At 40.6% G+C, this 17,044-nt stretch overlaps 1 protein-coding gene across 1 annotated transcript in view; it reads left to right on the forward strand.

The window, feature by feature from the left end:
* The window catches only part of PKIB (cAMP-dependent protein kinase inhibitor beta), a 54,754-nt gene extending 46,253 nt beyond the window's left edge, over window positions 1-8,501 (forward strand). The window contains exons 2-3 of the mRNA XM_084285025.1: window positions 3,627-3,801; window positions 8,313-8,501. Coding sequence (XP_084141151.1) covers window positions 3,654-3,801; window positions 8,313-8,398 — 234 coding nt within the window. The 5' untranslated portion in view covers window positions 3,627-3,653 and the 3' untranslated portion in view covers window positions 8,399-8,501. The remainder of the gene's footprint in view (window positions 1-3,626; window positions 3,802-8,312) is intronic.
* Window positions 8,502-17,044: the final 8,543 nt, after the last annotated feature.

Genomic DNA, 17,044 nt, shown 5'->3' on the forward strand with positions numbered 1-17,044 from the left:
TGGTACCATGAAATACTGATGGAGTACTTGTTGTGTTACTTTTTATTTATAATGACAGCCAAAGCCCTTGTGCCTAGTTTCAGTAGGAGAGTTCTTCTGGCAGTCCATCTGCCTTCCTACTGTTGACCTGCTGCAAACAGCTACTTTCCCCACTCAACTCATGTCCCACCCTGTCCCTTCTGCTTCTGGGCTGCCTGGTTTTTGCTTTGGAAAAGAGAGAGGCAGCGAAGTAGGGAATCTTCTGCTCCAGCAATCTGTCACTCTTCCTTTAAACTGTATACCATTAGCCTGGTGAGCAGTGACATGGGAGGAACTTGACAACAATAATTTGGAAGTTGAGAAAGACAACTGCGTGCTGGCATTGGTGAGATGTACATATCTTTATCTAGGATAAGTCTACAACAAAATGAGCTCAGTGAAGCTGAAGGAGATGTTGCTGGTGGGAGGAGTGGAATTAGGAAAATTGATGCTGTGCACACTGTGATTATTATTTACCCTGTGAAAAAGCATGAAAAATGGTACACATAACACGTGTGAGAGGATGCCAGCTTCAGGAAGATAGTACCTGATGGAAATGGTGAAAAAAATAAAGCTAGACACAGATGAAGAACAAAAGAGCTCTACATCCATACCTAGATGTAGGACTTAGAAAATACAATTGTAAGGGAGCAGCAGAATGAAACTGAACAAAATCCTTAGAACATTAAAGAAAGAAATGCCATTTAGCTGCAGTACCATAGAAAGGTATTTTAAATATGGTCTGTTCCATGTTTGGAGGTAGACTTAAGTTTTGATTCATATTGTAAATTATAAGCCTGCTGGAGTAGTCTCATCTTTGAAATATACTTAGAGAGTGTCCCGTATTCAGTCATTTCTCTCCAAACTTAGAAGTGTGCTAGCTCAGTAAGTAGCCCTTAACTTTTGAACTCAGCCTTCTCCTCAGCCTCTGTTACTCAGGATTTAATACAGAAAAAATAATGAAGATAATAACATAATGGTAACTGCTACACAAAGGACAGTGTATTGGTATTTTTAGATAGCTACATTTCAGTTATGCCCACCCACCTGACAGATAATGATGGGCTGATTTCCTGTCCAACAAGTGTTCTAAGATTTGCCCCTGCATGCTTTTAAAATCAAATAAATCAAAATTCATGTACATGGAAGGATGGCAGACTGCCCTTCATCATCTTCCTGGGTTGCCTAGCATTATGCACTGACGGGAGATTACATCAGGGAGAAAGGGCTGGAGAGAAAAGGGAGGGATTTGACATAAGCGCCCAAGATGGCTAGGATGAAACTTTGCTACAGGAGAGGGTGGTTTGATACTGCTGTAGTTGTAGAGCGGATTTTCTCCATTTACAAAGTAATTGCAAGGGAGAAAAGAGGAAAAAACAAATGGACAAGGCAGGTTTGAGAAAGTCTCTGGTGTTTTAACTCATGTCAGTCTGGAGATCTTTTGATGAACAGCAGCCACCTCACAACAGTGTTGGCCCACCAACTGTGTGGCCGAAGTGAGATGGGCAGCACTGCAGCCACACCGATATTTTGGCATCAGGAACAAATCTTAATGCCTTTTCCAAGCAAAGGAAGATGCTGAGGATTTTCTGTTCTGATGTGTAACTTACAGTCCTTACCTGCTCTGGTGAGCATGTGGAGAAATATGCTGGAGAAAAATGGACACCCACAGTCAGGTAAATATGAACACCTACAAAAAGCCATGAGACTCTCTGTAAATTTGGATTCATTCTCCTTATTTTGTTATTTCTTGTTCAGGGCTGAGCTCACCCATTTTAATGAACACACCATTTTGCCATATCTAAACCAGAATTGTGATACACATACCTTGTATATTTTCTCAAAGTCATATTCTTGAGTGTCTTTTATCACTTTTATATTTTTGCTGCTTATGGGAAAGATTCATTTGGACTTGTCCTGGTTGTTTTCATGCAAGACAGAACTTTCAAATATCAGGGTCAGAACCGTTAGTCACTGACTTTGGTGGAAGAAAGTGGTTTGTTTACCAGTTCAAGTCATCCTTCAGACTTGCAGATTTTACTTAAACCTCATTTCTTGCCAAGGAGGATTCATTTCTTTTATTACAACGCATTCAGAGATACAAAAAAAAAAAAAAAAAAAAAAAAGAAAAAAAGAAAAAAGGATATTTATTTTCATAATTGGAGTGACACAGCTGAAGGAAGTTTGAGGGAGAAGAGGGAAATGTTCTTTGTGGTGGAAACAAGGTCAGCATCAGTAATCAAAGCTCTGCCCCTCCCTTCCTGCACATCAGAACAGGCAATGTTCAGCCTACAGATCTCCCTCGGTTTTTCTATCCACAAAGTGAGAGCACTACTGTTTCCCAACCTTAGCAGAATTTTAGAGTGGTGACTACGATTCTCCATTTCTTATATGAGGAACAGTAAAAATGAGACTTTGCTTATCTAACTCTCATTCTACATACAGGCAGTTGTCAATCAAAACCTGATATTCTTCCATCAGGCGGGTCTCCAACCCCATCTGTATCCTTTCCACATCACATGCTGAGCACAGTGACACAGAGACAATATTCCTGTTCTCGCACTGCACACAGAACCGCACTCATACAGAGCAAGTATTGCTTTTAATTGAACAGTTCATGTTCAATTATTATAATTTACGCTGTTAATTACTGGAAATTATTGTGTAAAATTCTGGTGTGATAGCCTTCTGTGATTCTTAATGAAACAGTCGCTAATGGGAGCTTTCACACACTATCCCTGTGTGTGACAGGCAGCTAAGTATCACCTTCTGCTCCAGGTGTTCTCACAGAAGCTGGTGCCCTGGGGTGTGATGCTGCAAACGCATCTATTCCTGATCCAAAGCCCATTGTGGTCAGCAGGAGTTTTCACATTCAATTCAATTGGCTTTGAGACAGGCTTGAGGGAACAGAACACTGTTGGCTTTATTCAGTCCAGCTTTTGGTTATTTGTTAGGTAAAAGTCACATGCACAAGCTGAGGTTAAACCAAGCAAACAAGTTATTTCTGTAGGAGCAGAGGAAAGCAAGTGGCTTGGTATTTACAGGATAAAGAAATTTTGTGCGGTTTTTTGTTTGTTTGTTTGTTTCTTTGTTTGAGGGTTCTTTTTATATAATTTACTCCTCTGTGAAAGGAATTTGTTCTAACAAGATTCTAAATAATAGTCCAAACAAGATTCCTAATAAAGAAGGTATGTTCTGCTTCGCAGAGACAGTATGACTAAACAGAGTTTCAGTTCCCTTTCCAGTGGCTGTGTGTCAAAACCACTTATAAAGAGAGCTCAGGTCATAAAAATGCATACAAGTGGCTGGCAGAAAGGTCTGTTGCTGACTTTATTCGCAGGTTTTCTGTAGGTCAAGAGCTGTGCATTGTGCTCCTCGGGTGTGCAAATGGCAACATAAGGAAATGCACAGGCACATACAGCTTCAGCACCCAACATTGAGGTATGTGGCTTTACTAACAACAGACTCACTGGGGCAAAGCCTGTGGCTGTGATTTTGTTGAGCAGCATGTTTGATTAGTGTCCATCCCGAAGAAGCAGACTGATTTCATCATTGTTTTGTTTCGTTTTGCCAGGCTGTAGCTGTTTTCTTCTCATGTTTTTGAGCAGATGTTGCTATGAGGAAAGGAGTCAGCAATGACTGATGTGGAGCCTCTGGTCACAGATTTTGCAGCATCAGGAAGGTCGGGCCGCCGGAACGCCTTGCCAGATATCTTGGGCTCTCCTGCTGGTGCTGGGACTTCAGACCTGCCACACAAACTGGCCGAGCTCTCCGTTTCAGAAGGTAATGCCTGCACATCCCAGAAGCAGGCATTTCTATGCATTCTGCCATCATGCAATTTTGATGTCAATACTAATCTCTCTGTCTTCATTCAGGATTAAGTTCAACCTTCTAAAGCAGTTACCGCTTGTACCTCCTAACAAGACAAGTTAATTTTAACCCAGACTGAGTCTGCCACATCCACCCACAGATTCTCTGTGCAGTAGGTTGTGGAAGGGTGCTGGAAACTGAATTCCAGTTCCACTGAAGAAAGGGAGAAACAATACATTGCTGGGTAGAGTGGAAAACCACCACACCAGCTATAAATTAGGGTCTCCTCCTGCACTGAGATAACATAGCACAAGACAGTAAGCTGTGCTGCTGATCTGATTACAGCTGTCATCCTAACTCAGACGTTTAGATTAAGAGTAGGGTTTGCACTGATTTACTGCTGCTACTAAGCTTTGGACATTGCTGTCTGACAGCAGTGTTGTGTTTTGCCACTTTTCTTTAGGTTGGTAAGTGCTCTGTTAATGAACACGGGTCTAATTGATGCTGGCTTTGCATTTGAAGTTTTGTTTTTGTTCTGTTTTGTTTTGTTTGTCTTTTTACTTTCAGAGAGATTGTCAGATTCTTTTCACTGCTCAGACTGGACTGAAGAAAAGCCTGATTTCTGATGCCTGTGAAAAGAGAATTATAGGTTGTCTCTGAGCATGGCTAGCCCCTACTTTTTTAGGTCCTGATTTGGAATAATTTTTTCTTTCTCATTCCTGTCACTTTTGCAGCTCTTACAAACACCACTGCAGCTGGTGGTCTCAATTCTAACAGCTGCAATGGTGCAGGGACAGCACAGTGAGCCTGTGCTAAGGAATGGAGGGCCCATGAATCCTTGCAGGTTACAGGAAGGATTTCCAGGATGTATGTCCTGTATGTCCTGCTTGTATATTGCTTAAAGCAATTGCAGGGTGTTGAATTTACAGCCTCCTAAAACACCATGAAGTTGTTGGGGGTTCTTTGATTACAATTTGTTTTTGCTCTGAACATTACATTTATACTCATGTCTTTGGGGTTCTGTAATCCAAACCCACCTTGGGCACATCAAAGGACTGCTGGTGGTGAAGGTAGGGTGGGCAGTAGGTAGGGTGGTGCTGGTGGGCAGGTAGAAACAGCACTTCCAGGAGGAATGCGAAGGGACTGGATCACCACCTCCTGGCTTTGAATGTGGGAAGGAGAGAGAAATAAGGACCTGAATGGGATCTGCTGGAAAGAGGCATTACCTTTGAAAAAGGGAATAAGGACTTATAAAGGGGAGAGGGTGGACATAAAAAAGGGGGGGGGGGGGGGGGATAACAACAAAGATGGTCAGATATATTTAGGCTGAAGGGCAGTACTGAGAAGAATTGGGGGAATCTCGAAGATTCCCCCAATTGTGTGTGACTTCAGCACTGAAAATCCATTCCAAAGTATAGACAGGCACTTAATGTTTAATGCTTTAATTTTCAAATATGATGTTTGTTTGTCTGTTTGTTTGTTTTAATTTCAAAAAGCTCTTCCACCTGGCACAGGTTGCACGTGGTGAACAGGGAGCAGGTTCCAGCAAGAGGGAACTGTTTCCCTTATGAAAGGGGATGCAGATGGGAATTGCTGTTGTTATTAGTGTCAGAAGCTGTGGAAGTAAAGCTCTTGGACTGGCTAGTCCAATCCACTGAAATATTCATTCCTACATTACGTATAACTAACCTTTGTATTGTTTAGAGCAGTGAACCATGAGGGACGTGCACAAAACCATGTTAAACAAAGCTCAAAACATACAGCAGTGGTAGATAAATGCCTCATGTTTGTTTCATTTTGGTCTCTGGAAAGCTTAGTAGTTGGAAATTATATACTTTTTAAAACATGGAAAATTTCTCTCTGATCCTTTTTTTTTTTTCCCCTGATTAAAAATAAACATGAAAGAGTGAATGCCTTGTTAAAAGAAATGTTACAGCACAACATATAATAAGCACTCTAGACAGAATAATCCTCTTCTGGTGTTCATCCAATGTATAAAGAAAAAGAAATGACACAGCTACATTAGTATTAGCAAAATGTACCAATGCTTTCTTACAAATGCAAGGACCAGCACTGCCAGGATTTGGAGAACAATTTAGAGCACGGAATTATCCTTTGCTTTTGTCGTCGGCATATAGCTGTACCAGAGCATGCCCGGAAGGAGCAGCGGCTGTTATCAGCACTCTGCAGTAGTGATAATAGAAAGTGAATACAGGACACAGTTAGTCACACTGTGACGAGTGGGCCCTGCTTGGGTGCTTTTTGGGGTTGGGAATTGGGAATTCTACAAGTACCGAATGGGAATTACAGCCTCATTTTCTTGTCAGTTAAACTTCCAATCAGCCAGCAAGCAAAATGAGGGGAACTCGTCAAAATGGAGAGAAAGTTTGTTTGTAAGTTCAAATGCTATGACTGGGAAATTGTTTGCTTGGGAAACATTTTTGGGCTCTAACAAGCAACTCTTTTGCCTGTCTCTGGCTTTAAAAATAAGCTATTAACAAAATGAAAGCCACTTCCAGCTCAGAGCAAAAAGGCTGGATAAATGAGAAAAGTGAAGATGGAACATGTGGCTATATAAAGCATGCCCTATTTTTTTCTGCTGTGAAAGATTCAGTGAAGATTGTGGGAAATGGTGAGGAGGACTCTCCATCTTGCTTCAAATTTAGCTAACACTCTTTGGATCATACATTTCCTTTCCTTCTAAAATGCTGTTACTTGCTGTCAGAGAGAAAGGTCAGGAACAGAATGTGCTAATACCATTTGTCTGGTTGAGATAAGATGCATGTATTCTTTATGAATACACAAGGATCCTGTCTGTGTGATACAAATTGCTGTGTACCCTGAAGGCTGCACCAAATTCATGTTCTCATTGATATGGATGGGAGAGATTTTGGCACCAGCTACTTCTGTCAGAGCCTAATTCTGAAATTAAGGCTATCTGTAGCCTAACTACCTCTGGTGATGTGTTAGTTTTGGAGGGCTGATACTTCCCAAAGGTGGTCTGGTAGGAGGCTGTAGTGGAACCACATTAAACAATTGATTGTTGTCACTGGTGATCCAAAGGTTAAAGAGGGGTCTGCAAGAAGTTTGAGAGCAAAGAGGCCACACTGGCCACCTGTAATCTGCTTTAGGGGAAAATTCTTCAAAAAAACTTGTCTGCTGATTTTTTTTTTCTAGGTGACTATGTATGACTGACTTGATGCACTCAGCAGCTTAGCACTTGTTGCACACCCAAATGCTGCCGAGTATGAGATTAGATTTCCTTGAGCAAAGTATGTTTTCCTCTACCCTGTTTGCAAGACTCCACTGGTATTGGACATCCAAGCCCACATAGAAGCAGCCAATTGAGGAGATTGCTCTATCTCCCCTTCCACAGCAGTGCTGTGCTATGTAATAGCGAAGGATGGCAAATAACTCATTTCTTAATTTACCAGTGTAAATCTCTAAAGCCTCCAAACCACTGAGCAGGCTGAGAACATCAAGCAGTTTCTGCCAAGAGCTTTAGCTGATGCATTGTTGTGGTATGTAGAGACCAAGATATATAATTCTTTTGTCTATTTGTGATATTTAACGGCAAGTCTTCAGGGCAAATAGCTGAAAATGTACCCCTTAGATTATGATTATTAAAGTGGATAGAACTCAGAAGATGGTACAACCAGATTTGCTGAGCAGATCCCTCCTTGCCTGCAAAAGCTACGGTCTGTCTTGGATTTGTGCATACAAACTGTTTTGTTACCATTGTTAATGCCATGTGGGACTTGAAGATAGTGTGAAAATAATTACACTTTGCAAGGAAATCAAGGCAGGAGGAGTTCTCATTTCTCAGTGACAGAAATTGAGCATCAAAAGAGATGGAGCTGAATTCTGTTGTCCTAATGATGACCTTGACCATAAATCACTTGTGCTAGGGCGCTTTTACTTGTACTACTCATGTAATCATTCCACTGTAATGTATGGAAGAATGAGCTTCCAAGCCAGAATACAAGGGAAACAAAAAATAATAAATAAATAAATAAATATATACACACACATCCCCTCATCTTGTGAAAACCGGATGAATTTTCCATGGTATTTTTGGGTAAGGAAGGTCAGCCAGATAACTGGCATGTTCATAAATTGTAATGTTATCTACCTGAAACCAAGCAATGCTGAGAGGAATGCAATCTTCTAACCTGACTTTGGAAATAAACCAGAAAAAATAATAATAATGAAAAGTTATCTCCAATCTGATTCTTACAACCAAGTGCACATTGATCAGCAGATGCAAGGAGCAGGGAAATCAGCATCAATAGGAAATTGCTTTTGGATGATGCCTTTGCAAGTTCTTTGTCTTTTGAGTTAATCTTCTTTTCCAAAGCACCCATGAGTGTGGTAATAATGAGCCAATCTAAATAGTGGTGATCAATAAACCCAAATATTTGGCTGCAATTAAAAAGCTCTGAGAGTGTGTGTAGTATAAACGTTGGATTCTGTGTTTTTTCTAGATGAAGGAGCAGAAGGTGGAGAAGTACCATCATCCAAAGCCTTGCTGGAAAGTCAAGAGGCAGAGGGAAAGAGCAGTGATTCCTAACACTTAAGGACTGCTGGAGTAGTGAAACTCATCAACAGACTTTCCAGAGTTTCCCTGTGTTGTTCCCTGTTCTGAAGTGTGGTAGCTACTGCAGCAGCACAGACAAGACTTTTGCACACCCTTGTATCTAGGTGGCATTAAGATGGAACTACTTTTTTTTTTTTTTTTCTACTGTAGTCCGTCAGAATGTTCTGAACAATGTTCTACACATCCAAATGGGAAGAGAACTAAAGAATGTATCTGTTGTTCTGAGTTTTTTAATGGTTATTGTATTCATCCTAACTAATCTTCTTTGACAGTTTCAATGAATATAAATAGCAGATGTACCAAGTAATGATCGCTTTAAAATTAAAGACCTATTTCTTAATTTTCCAAAATAGCTTCTTTCTCTCTGACACAAAGGTGTATTTATTCTCCCCACCTTAAGAAGATAATAAGTATGTATTAGATTACAGACCTAATCTGCAGTTTGTCTCCAAAGATTTTTGTTCTCATTAGGGATATATAGATGAATATGGAAAATAGAAAAAAAAACACATATATTTTTCTCTCTTCCTCCTGACTTGAAAGCATTTTGTATACCACTTAAACCACCAGTGTCTGTTTTTAAATGTTCTTTAAACTCTAGTTGATTATGGCAGATCATTTCACATATCCCACTCCCAGCAGTCTTGCTACTTCTGTCATTTCTGTTTTCAGGCTTAATATTGTAGCTATTCATGTGTATCTGAAATAAAATAGCCATGTTTGTAAGTGATTAAAACTGTTTGATCTTACAATGGAAATTAAATAGCTATTATGTTTTCCGTCTTCTGTTGAATCCTTGATGTTTCTTTTATTTGACAAGACTCAAACCCCATAATATAAAATTATTTCATCTCAGTTTTGCTTTTTTTCTTTACTGCTGATAAAGATGTTCCAGTGTTTTTGGTATTTACAAAGGGTTTTCCCCACTGAAAGGCATTGTTGTGTTATGGAAGTCATGCTCCTGAAAATACCCACATGCACTCCTTTATTGTAGGAGATCAGAGATTCATGCACAGACATGCACCGTTACTGCAACCTAAAGCAGCTGCCATTTTATGTGCTTTGTGAAACCTAACCAACGCTGACAATCAAATGCTTTTTTTTTGCCCATACAGTCTCTTTGCTGGACTGTAGCCAGAGGGAAGAAGCATCCCCAATAGGAACATCACACATCTGACGGGTATTACATCTACAAAATACCTGTGTATTGTATTGTATAGTTGGCAGAGAGCTGGCAGAGAGGTTTTACCACACCGCTACCCATGCTATACATTTGCATTTGTTCATGGGCTGTCTTTTGGGACCACTCAGCAAAGGGTAAATTTCATCCAACTGAGGCAATACTGAATAGCCTCCTCTTATCTGCATTCCTTCAACAAGGGCAGTATCTCAGAATTACTTTCAAGGTTGGAAAGGTCAATAACCTACTCTGCTGGTGCAAAACAGGTGGCTTAAGAAAGTCTGAAGTAGCTGACATGGAGGACCAGAGATGGAAACCACAGTGGAGAGGGACTCAGAGTTAACTTGTATCCGTGGCACACATGCTTGTTTGGGTTGCAGTCCCATTCTTGTACACCACCCTCCTTTATAGCATCCGGGCACATAAAAGCGTTTTTTCAAGAAGTTAAAATGATCCCATGGAAATCAAGTGGTAGAGCATTACTGAAACAGAATTCCTTATATGCTTTAAGTGGAGCATATGCTAAAATGCTCTTTTGGGTCATGACCTATATTGAATTTTTCTCTTCCATCACAGTTGCAGCACTGGATATATTTAGAATCTTCTCTTACATTAAACAGACACTGAAATTTGAGTTAGAGGAGTAGTACTTAAACAAGTATTTTGCAAGCCTGAGAAACTTTGATTTTATTTTATTTTTTTCTATTAAAATACCAGTCATGCAAAACAGATGAATTTAGCAAATTATTCATGTGATAAACTAGGTATAAAAATCACTCCACAGACACACATACACAGAGTTAATTGCTCACCAATGTTGAGTTTAGAACCTTAAGCAGGGTGCTAGACACCCTGGAAAACTGGTGCTTACTTTGTTCTTGAGCTGTATGAACCTGTCATTGAGAGAAAGGGTATGGAAAGAAGGTTAAAAGAAACACTGCACAAGAACTAAAGACAAACAGGAAGATTTAAAATGCAACTCAATTAAAAGCAGGATTAATGTGTTTGATCTGTAATATGTGGGGTTTGCAAATGACCACTACAGTCCTCATTTGCCTGTTTATTATCTGGTTGCAGATTAACCAAGTTGCAGATGCAGAAATACTTTTTTTTTTTTTTCTTTCCAAATGTATGTACGGTTTTTGTCTAAAGAATTGTTAGTCTAAGCTGCATGAGAGAGCTCTTTTGTAGTCAGGTCGGATATAAAAGATGAGTAGCTATCAGGGCTAACTATACTCTAGATCTTGTCAAATAAGCCTTTCTAGGCTGAGGCAGCTGTGTATTTCTGACCAGTATACCTAGAACTGCAAACACTGGCTGATGTGAGAAACATCATGCTGAAAAACTTTGGTACCAAAGAATTTATTAATTCTGTATTACTCTTAACTCAGACAGACAGGGGATAGTGAAGCCCCTTCCAAGCTCTTTGGGGGCCTCCAGGCCTGGGCTTTAGGGGTTTGGACAGGGTTATGGTCTGAAGCACCCCTGAAGTTGTGGTTCATTTTTTGTTAGTATCTTGAAGATAGGTCATAAATCCTGATGAACTTTGGCTGAGCCTGTAAAGAGCCAATTAAGTGCTTCTGAATACTTCCCGCTGAGCCAGTTTATCCAGCTTTAACCGATATTCAGGATATACCACCCTCCCATTAGTTTGGCTAATGAATAATTAATTATAGTGTTTTCTCTTAATCCATACAGTAACAGATTTATGGCCCTGAATCAGCAGAATATTTTAAAACATGCTTAACTCAAAATACAGACTAGTCTCACTGAAGTCAATAGAACCACTCAGTGCCTAAAATTAGGTACATACTTAATTAGCTTGATAAATGACACCATCAAACTTCTATTAGGGCTAACCTGATATTAAAATGCATTAATCCCAATTTCCATTTTCAGCGAGTGCAGCACAGGCAATAGCATCTTTTTCATCAGCATAAAACACTGTCCTGGGCTTTTATAGAGCCAAGACATGTATTAGGACCAAGCAAAAAGGTAACTGTTGTCTCGAAATTCTAGAACGTAATGAAGTAATTATTCATTCTCAGCCACACTGCATACTTAAAAGAAAAGGAAAAAAAAAAAAAAAAAAAAAGCAAGGAAATAAAAATAAACTCCTGTAACTTCATTGTGCATGCATAAAACAATTTAGGTACATTGCACATGTATAAAATTGGCCTCAATCTTTTCCAGATGTCATTAAGACAGTAATTTTCTTTGGGTCAGCCCTTCATCAGAAGCTCCATGTAAGAGGTGGGTGAACATGCTGAGGCATGTCTTTTGTTGTTATTAATCAGGAAAGCTCAATTTGTTTTCTGGAAGGCAATGAAGGAGTAAATAGGTTTTAAGGTAGAGGACTGATTATTAGAATGTTCTAATTTAGAAAGGTAAAAAGGAGTAAGTAAACTTTTTTTTTTTTTTTTAAAGCTTATTTGCTATAATTCCTCATACAGCTACCTTCACCTATGGCATATGCCATTATTCTTATTATTCTGGTATAATACTGCATCAGCTGAGCTTAAAAAGAAATGTCGGATGAAATGAGTGGCAAAACAGTTTGCAGGGTGGCATATTTTAAAAGGATTTTGCAAATCATTGATAGTACAGCAATGCAGAGGTTGGATTCGGTTGTCATTGAAGACAAAGATCATTTTACACTAATTGCAGTGTGAATTGTATCTAATTTTAGTTTTAAGTCATGAGTTACTAATCATACAGAAAATTTCTCCCGTTTTAGAAAGCCCATGAACAAAGGATTGTTCATGACAAGGAGACTGCTCAGTGGAAACATCATACATGTTTGCACTGTCCAAGATATGATATTTGGTTATATGGATCTTTGATGTGATGTGACCAATTCTCTGTTGTGCAGCTTTCAGTCCAGGTCATAACGGAATAGTAATGACTTATATGTCTTTTACATGCATAATATGCTTCCAAATGGGGCCTAGCAGACAAAAAGGATTGTGCACATAGAAGTTTCTTCATGAGTACTATACAGGAAAATAAATCTTGACGTGTATGTTAAAAGTAATCAGTATTCCTATACTCACTTTGTGGATGCTATTAATAAACAGATGCTTGTAAATGATAGGTCAGCTGCCATATACCACCTGTTTCACTGTTAGGGGTCTGCAGTTTTTGTGAGAGAATTTATTTAAATAATGCTCAGCTACTTCCATGTAAGAATCATAAATCAAAATATTAGCTGATGGCTTATTCTCAGTTTTTATCCCAGCATATTCATAGTTGCACCACAATGACCTACTGTTTGACAAGCAGAGATGTTGAATTATACCTTCTTTATCACTCCCATATAGTGAGAGACTATACAGTTATGACACATTAATAAATACAGTAGTGATCATACAAAGAATTATAACTGCACTTGCATTAATTAAAACAGAAAACACAGCAGTGGCGAGAAGAGATTTAAACCGCGCTTTACCATTGTGTATACCAAATACCTCTACATTTCATACATGCAAAGAGGAATATTTCAAGATGTAGAAAACTTCTTAGGGCTGCTTTTTATTCCTCTGTTCTCCCTGCTTGAGCTCTGTATGAGATAAAACCCATGAGGAAGAATGGAAAAGTCAGATTTATTTCTGCATGGCTTTCTTCACCGGTTTGTCACAAGCCTCATTTGCTGTGCACAAGGAGCATAAGCCCCAGACCTGCTGAGGAGCAATGAGGTTCTCCAGGATCTCCACTGGGCTGTGCTGAGCCCACTAGGGAACAATGGTCGTGAGTTTCAAAGTGGTTTGGCTGAAGTAACAAGGACTTAACTGTCCTACCACCTAGTGGGATCCTCAGTCTGCCGGGTAGTTTGTTTGAATAGATGGAGTCAGCTGTTTAAGAGACCTCAGCACCAGCTGGGAGACAGCTACTTGAGAGTGAAGTGCAAAGCAGGCAACAACTGAGCTAGTGACTGATTGTGTCCATCTGATCTGAGACACCTAGCTTTTTGCTAGGGGTCCAAACACGTCATTACAGTCAGTACCTCAATGTTTGTATATACACAAAGCTTGGTGATCACAAGCAGCAGAGATCTCGCACCTCTGAGAATATTGCTCTAATGGTTAGATTGGGAAAATAATCCTGGCTAAACCCTCCAGCTACATAAGCACTGTCACTAGCAGAGATGCAGCACTTCTTCCTGCTGTCCCTTCTAACCTACTCCCTTGTAGTGCGTCTGTCACCTCTCTGACCTGAAGACCCAGATCTCCCATGGAAACTCACTCACACTGCATGGGCAAAGGCAAGGAATTTAGGGTCCAAGGGCTGAGCTAGCCAAAAGCACGTTCAACTTGCCAGGTCTTTGACTTTTAATGCAAGCCGTATAGTTTATGGAAAAAGTATTTGGCTGATGATATAAAGCCTGCAACATAAAGGGACCCCATTTAATGATTTAGACAATCCTTACCAGTGCTTTATTACTACTTGATGAGAATCCCCCGTATAGTGACTGCAATTGCAGTGCCTATCACACAGCGCAGTGAGAAACGAATCCCTGAGAGAATGGTTTAACCTTCCTGCATGTATCTATCTGCGTTTGCCACAAGCCTTGAGCACTTCGGTCACACTCTTAAACGACCCACCAGTGGAGGCGGCCGGCGGGCACGAGATGGCGCCCGAGCCCGCGGCAGGCCATCGGCCGGGCCCTGCCGGTCCTCATAAGCGCTCCCACCCCTCCTCGCCGCGCCTCAGACATCTCAGAGTTTGGGCTGCCTTCGCTAAAAACCATGACGTGAAAAAGAGGGAGAGCTGTGGCAGCGCCAAGCAGCTCGGCTCCGGCGGCAATGCGGGACCGCGCTCCCCGGAGGGGCCGGCAGAGGGCGCCGCCGCCCGCCCGCCCGCTCGGTGCCGCCCGCGGCTGGTTGCGGCCCCGGCGCGGTGTGCAGGCTGCCGCGGGAGGGCTTCCTCGGCCCCACACCAAAACCTGACCTACCTGTCGCCTGCTCGATCGCTCAGCCAGCCCAGCCCATTCCTTTTCCCTGCCTGAATGTCTTATCTAACGCCATTTGGCGCCCACGTCAACCTCCTCACTGCCTTCAGTGCTCACTCCGTTCTTAACAGACCTGCTTATGCCTCCTTATGCCCTACATCAACTGTTAGTGCTTCAAACATCCCCTGTGAGAAAGCAGTCTCATCAGTTGCCTTTTTATACAGTAAAATGAGATGTAGAAGGACAACACATCGCTATTCCTCCCAGCAAGTACTGGACAGAGAGTTTACATGTCAGACAGACCCCAAAGACTTGAGCCAGACCCTGAATAGCCTTTGTCTTGGGCACTGAGAGAGGGAACGCTGCTCTAGGGAAAAAAAATAGCATGTGACCATGTAGATAGAGGTGGTGTTGCAATATAAAAAAGTGCTGAAATAAGTGTGTCTCAGGCATTTTCTTTCAGACAGCCTTTGAACTCTTGACTTTGTAACTTTTTGTTGTTTGTTTTTAGCGTGGGCTTTTGCGAGTGAAAATTTCTAGCTAAATTTATAAAGGATAAAATGCCGATACGTAAGAAGGAGAATATTTAAAGTTGGGGAGACTAAGAACAGTGGGAATGGGTTAAAGGAATGAAAGCTGGTCCACTTTCTTTACCACAGCCCTTCTTTGGAGCAGAGCAGATGAGTCTGTCTTGGCATGAGTGAAGACAGCCCCGTTCCTGTACCCTCTGTGGCTTCTGGACTCTGGATGTTGTCAGCACTGTCTGCAGCTCCCACCACTTGTTCAAGAAAGTTTCAAAGGTCTGGAGGAAGATGCTATTAGAGGTCTTGTCTAACTATTACAAGATTAGTTAAGGAGCTTGCCATATATAGAGGCTCTGGGTTATGTATCAGCCACACGGAGGAGGAGATCTTTTGAAATACATATACATGGATGTATACATGGAGTTGAAGGAATAGTGGATGTATCTGTACGTTCCCACTGGCACTTGTTACAGGACAATCTAGGTAGTAAGTCCCATGATTATCCAGGCAGGGACTACATGCCTGTTTTCCTTTTGATGCATATCTGCATCTTCTCCTATAACAGAGTCTGGATTTGGCAAAGCATAAGCCCACACTCAGCAAGTTACTGATGTGTTTTTAAGTCTTCCATTGTGACTTCCTCATGTGATTTCTTGCATAATCCAGGATATGGAACTTCTCTGAATTACTTCCTGTATCACGTCTAATAGCAGTGGCTGTTAGCATAGTTTACAACTTGTAGGGATGAAATATCTAATAAGGCAGTTTGTAAGTTGATCTGCTGGTTAAGCCTCCTCACAGCTAATATACACTTCATTTTTAATAAAATTTTCTCTAGACTCAACTCCCAGTGACTGGAGTTTTCATATCTTTGTATACTGGAATGCAGATTCACTCTTATTTCTCTTTTTCTGGGACTGGCTCTTAGTGGCAGGGATGACAAGTTTTCTCCAAGTTTCTCTTGTTATTAGTCCCTGTTTAAAGCTAGTAATGAACTGTCTTAACCCTGCAATGCTCAAACTTGCTTTAGAATTTTTTGTTCCGGGAAGTTTACATATTTAGACTCATGAAAACTGAAAAATGATGCAACACTTGCTCACAAACCTATCTGTAAAGCAGGGATATGTCTGCACTCTGTGAATGAATTGACAAGGGAGGTGTGTAATTCTATCTAGGTCACCCAGCATGAGCTAACATTTCAGAAGCACTCCCGCCTGGTTTGTGTCAGGCTTTTTTTTTTTTTTTTTTTATGATTATTAACAGCAGGCCCATAAATTGGTAACCTATTATTATTTTAAAAATATATATTTATAAAATTATTTATCAAGACTGTGAAATTCACAAATTTCTTCAGGACGCATTAACACTCTCTGTATTCCTCTGCCAGTTTAAGACTGCAAAAGAAGTAGCTCGTGCCACAGAAGAGATTTTGATTCAGATGAGGCAGTGTCAGAGAGATGTGGCTCTGACTAATCTGAGGGATGACTTCTGGCTTTGGCAGGGTGTGACTCAGCCCTTCCAGTCCATAGCTGGATGGAAAAGAGAGATTCATATATCAAAGTCTTGAGGCTGGTTATACTGATTGCCAAATAGTCTCACTTGGTAAGTGTTAGACAACTTCCATGGCATATACTAGGGCTGTAGAGAGTATGATACTCAGAGAGAGAGTATGATACTCAGAGATTACCTGTATCTTTAATATTGTAAAGTTCGGATTGATGATGATACAAATCATTCCTTATCTTTTCTAAAATACAGAATCCTTGAAACTTAATGCAGTGTGTTTCTGCTCCACTAGTATTCTCATTGGTCTGCTCTGAACACCAAATCTACACGAGTCTTCCAGAATAAGTTGCATCTAGTCAAATGCAAATCATCTAATCTGCTTAAATGTTTGTGCTATTCTTCTGATTATACGTGTTATTATTTTCAGTGTGTTCATTTTACATGCCTTCTGAGTTTCTTTC

The sequence above is a fragment of the Netta rufina genome, assembly GCF_964035555.1.
Source record: "Netta rufina genome assembly, chromosome: 3".
In the NCBI taxonomy this organism is placed as follows: domain Eukaryota; kingdom Metazoa; phylum Chordata; class Aves; order Anseriformes; family Anatidae; genus Netta; species Netta rufina.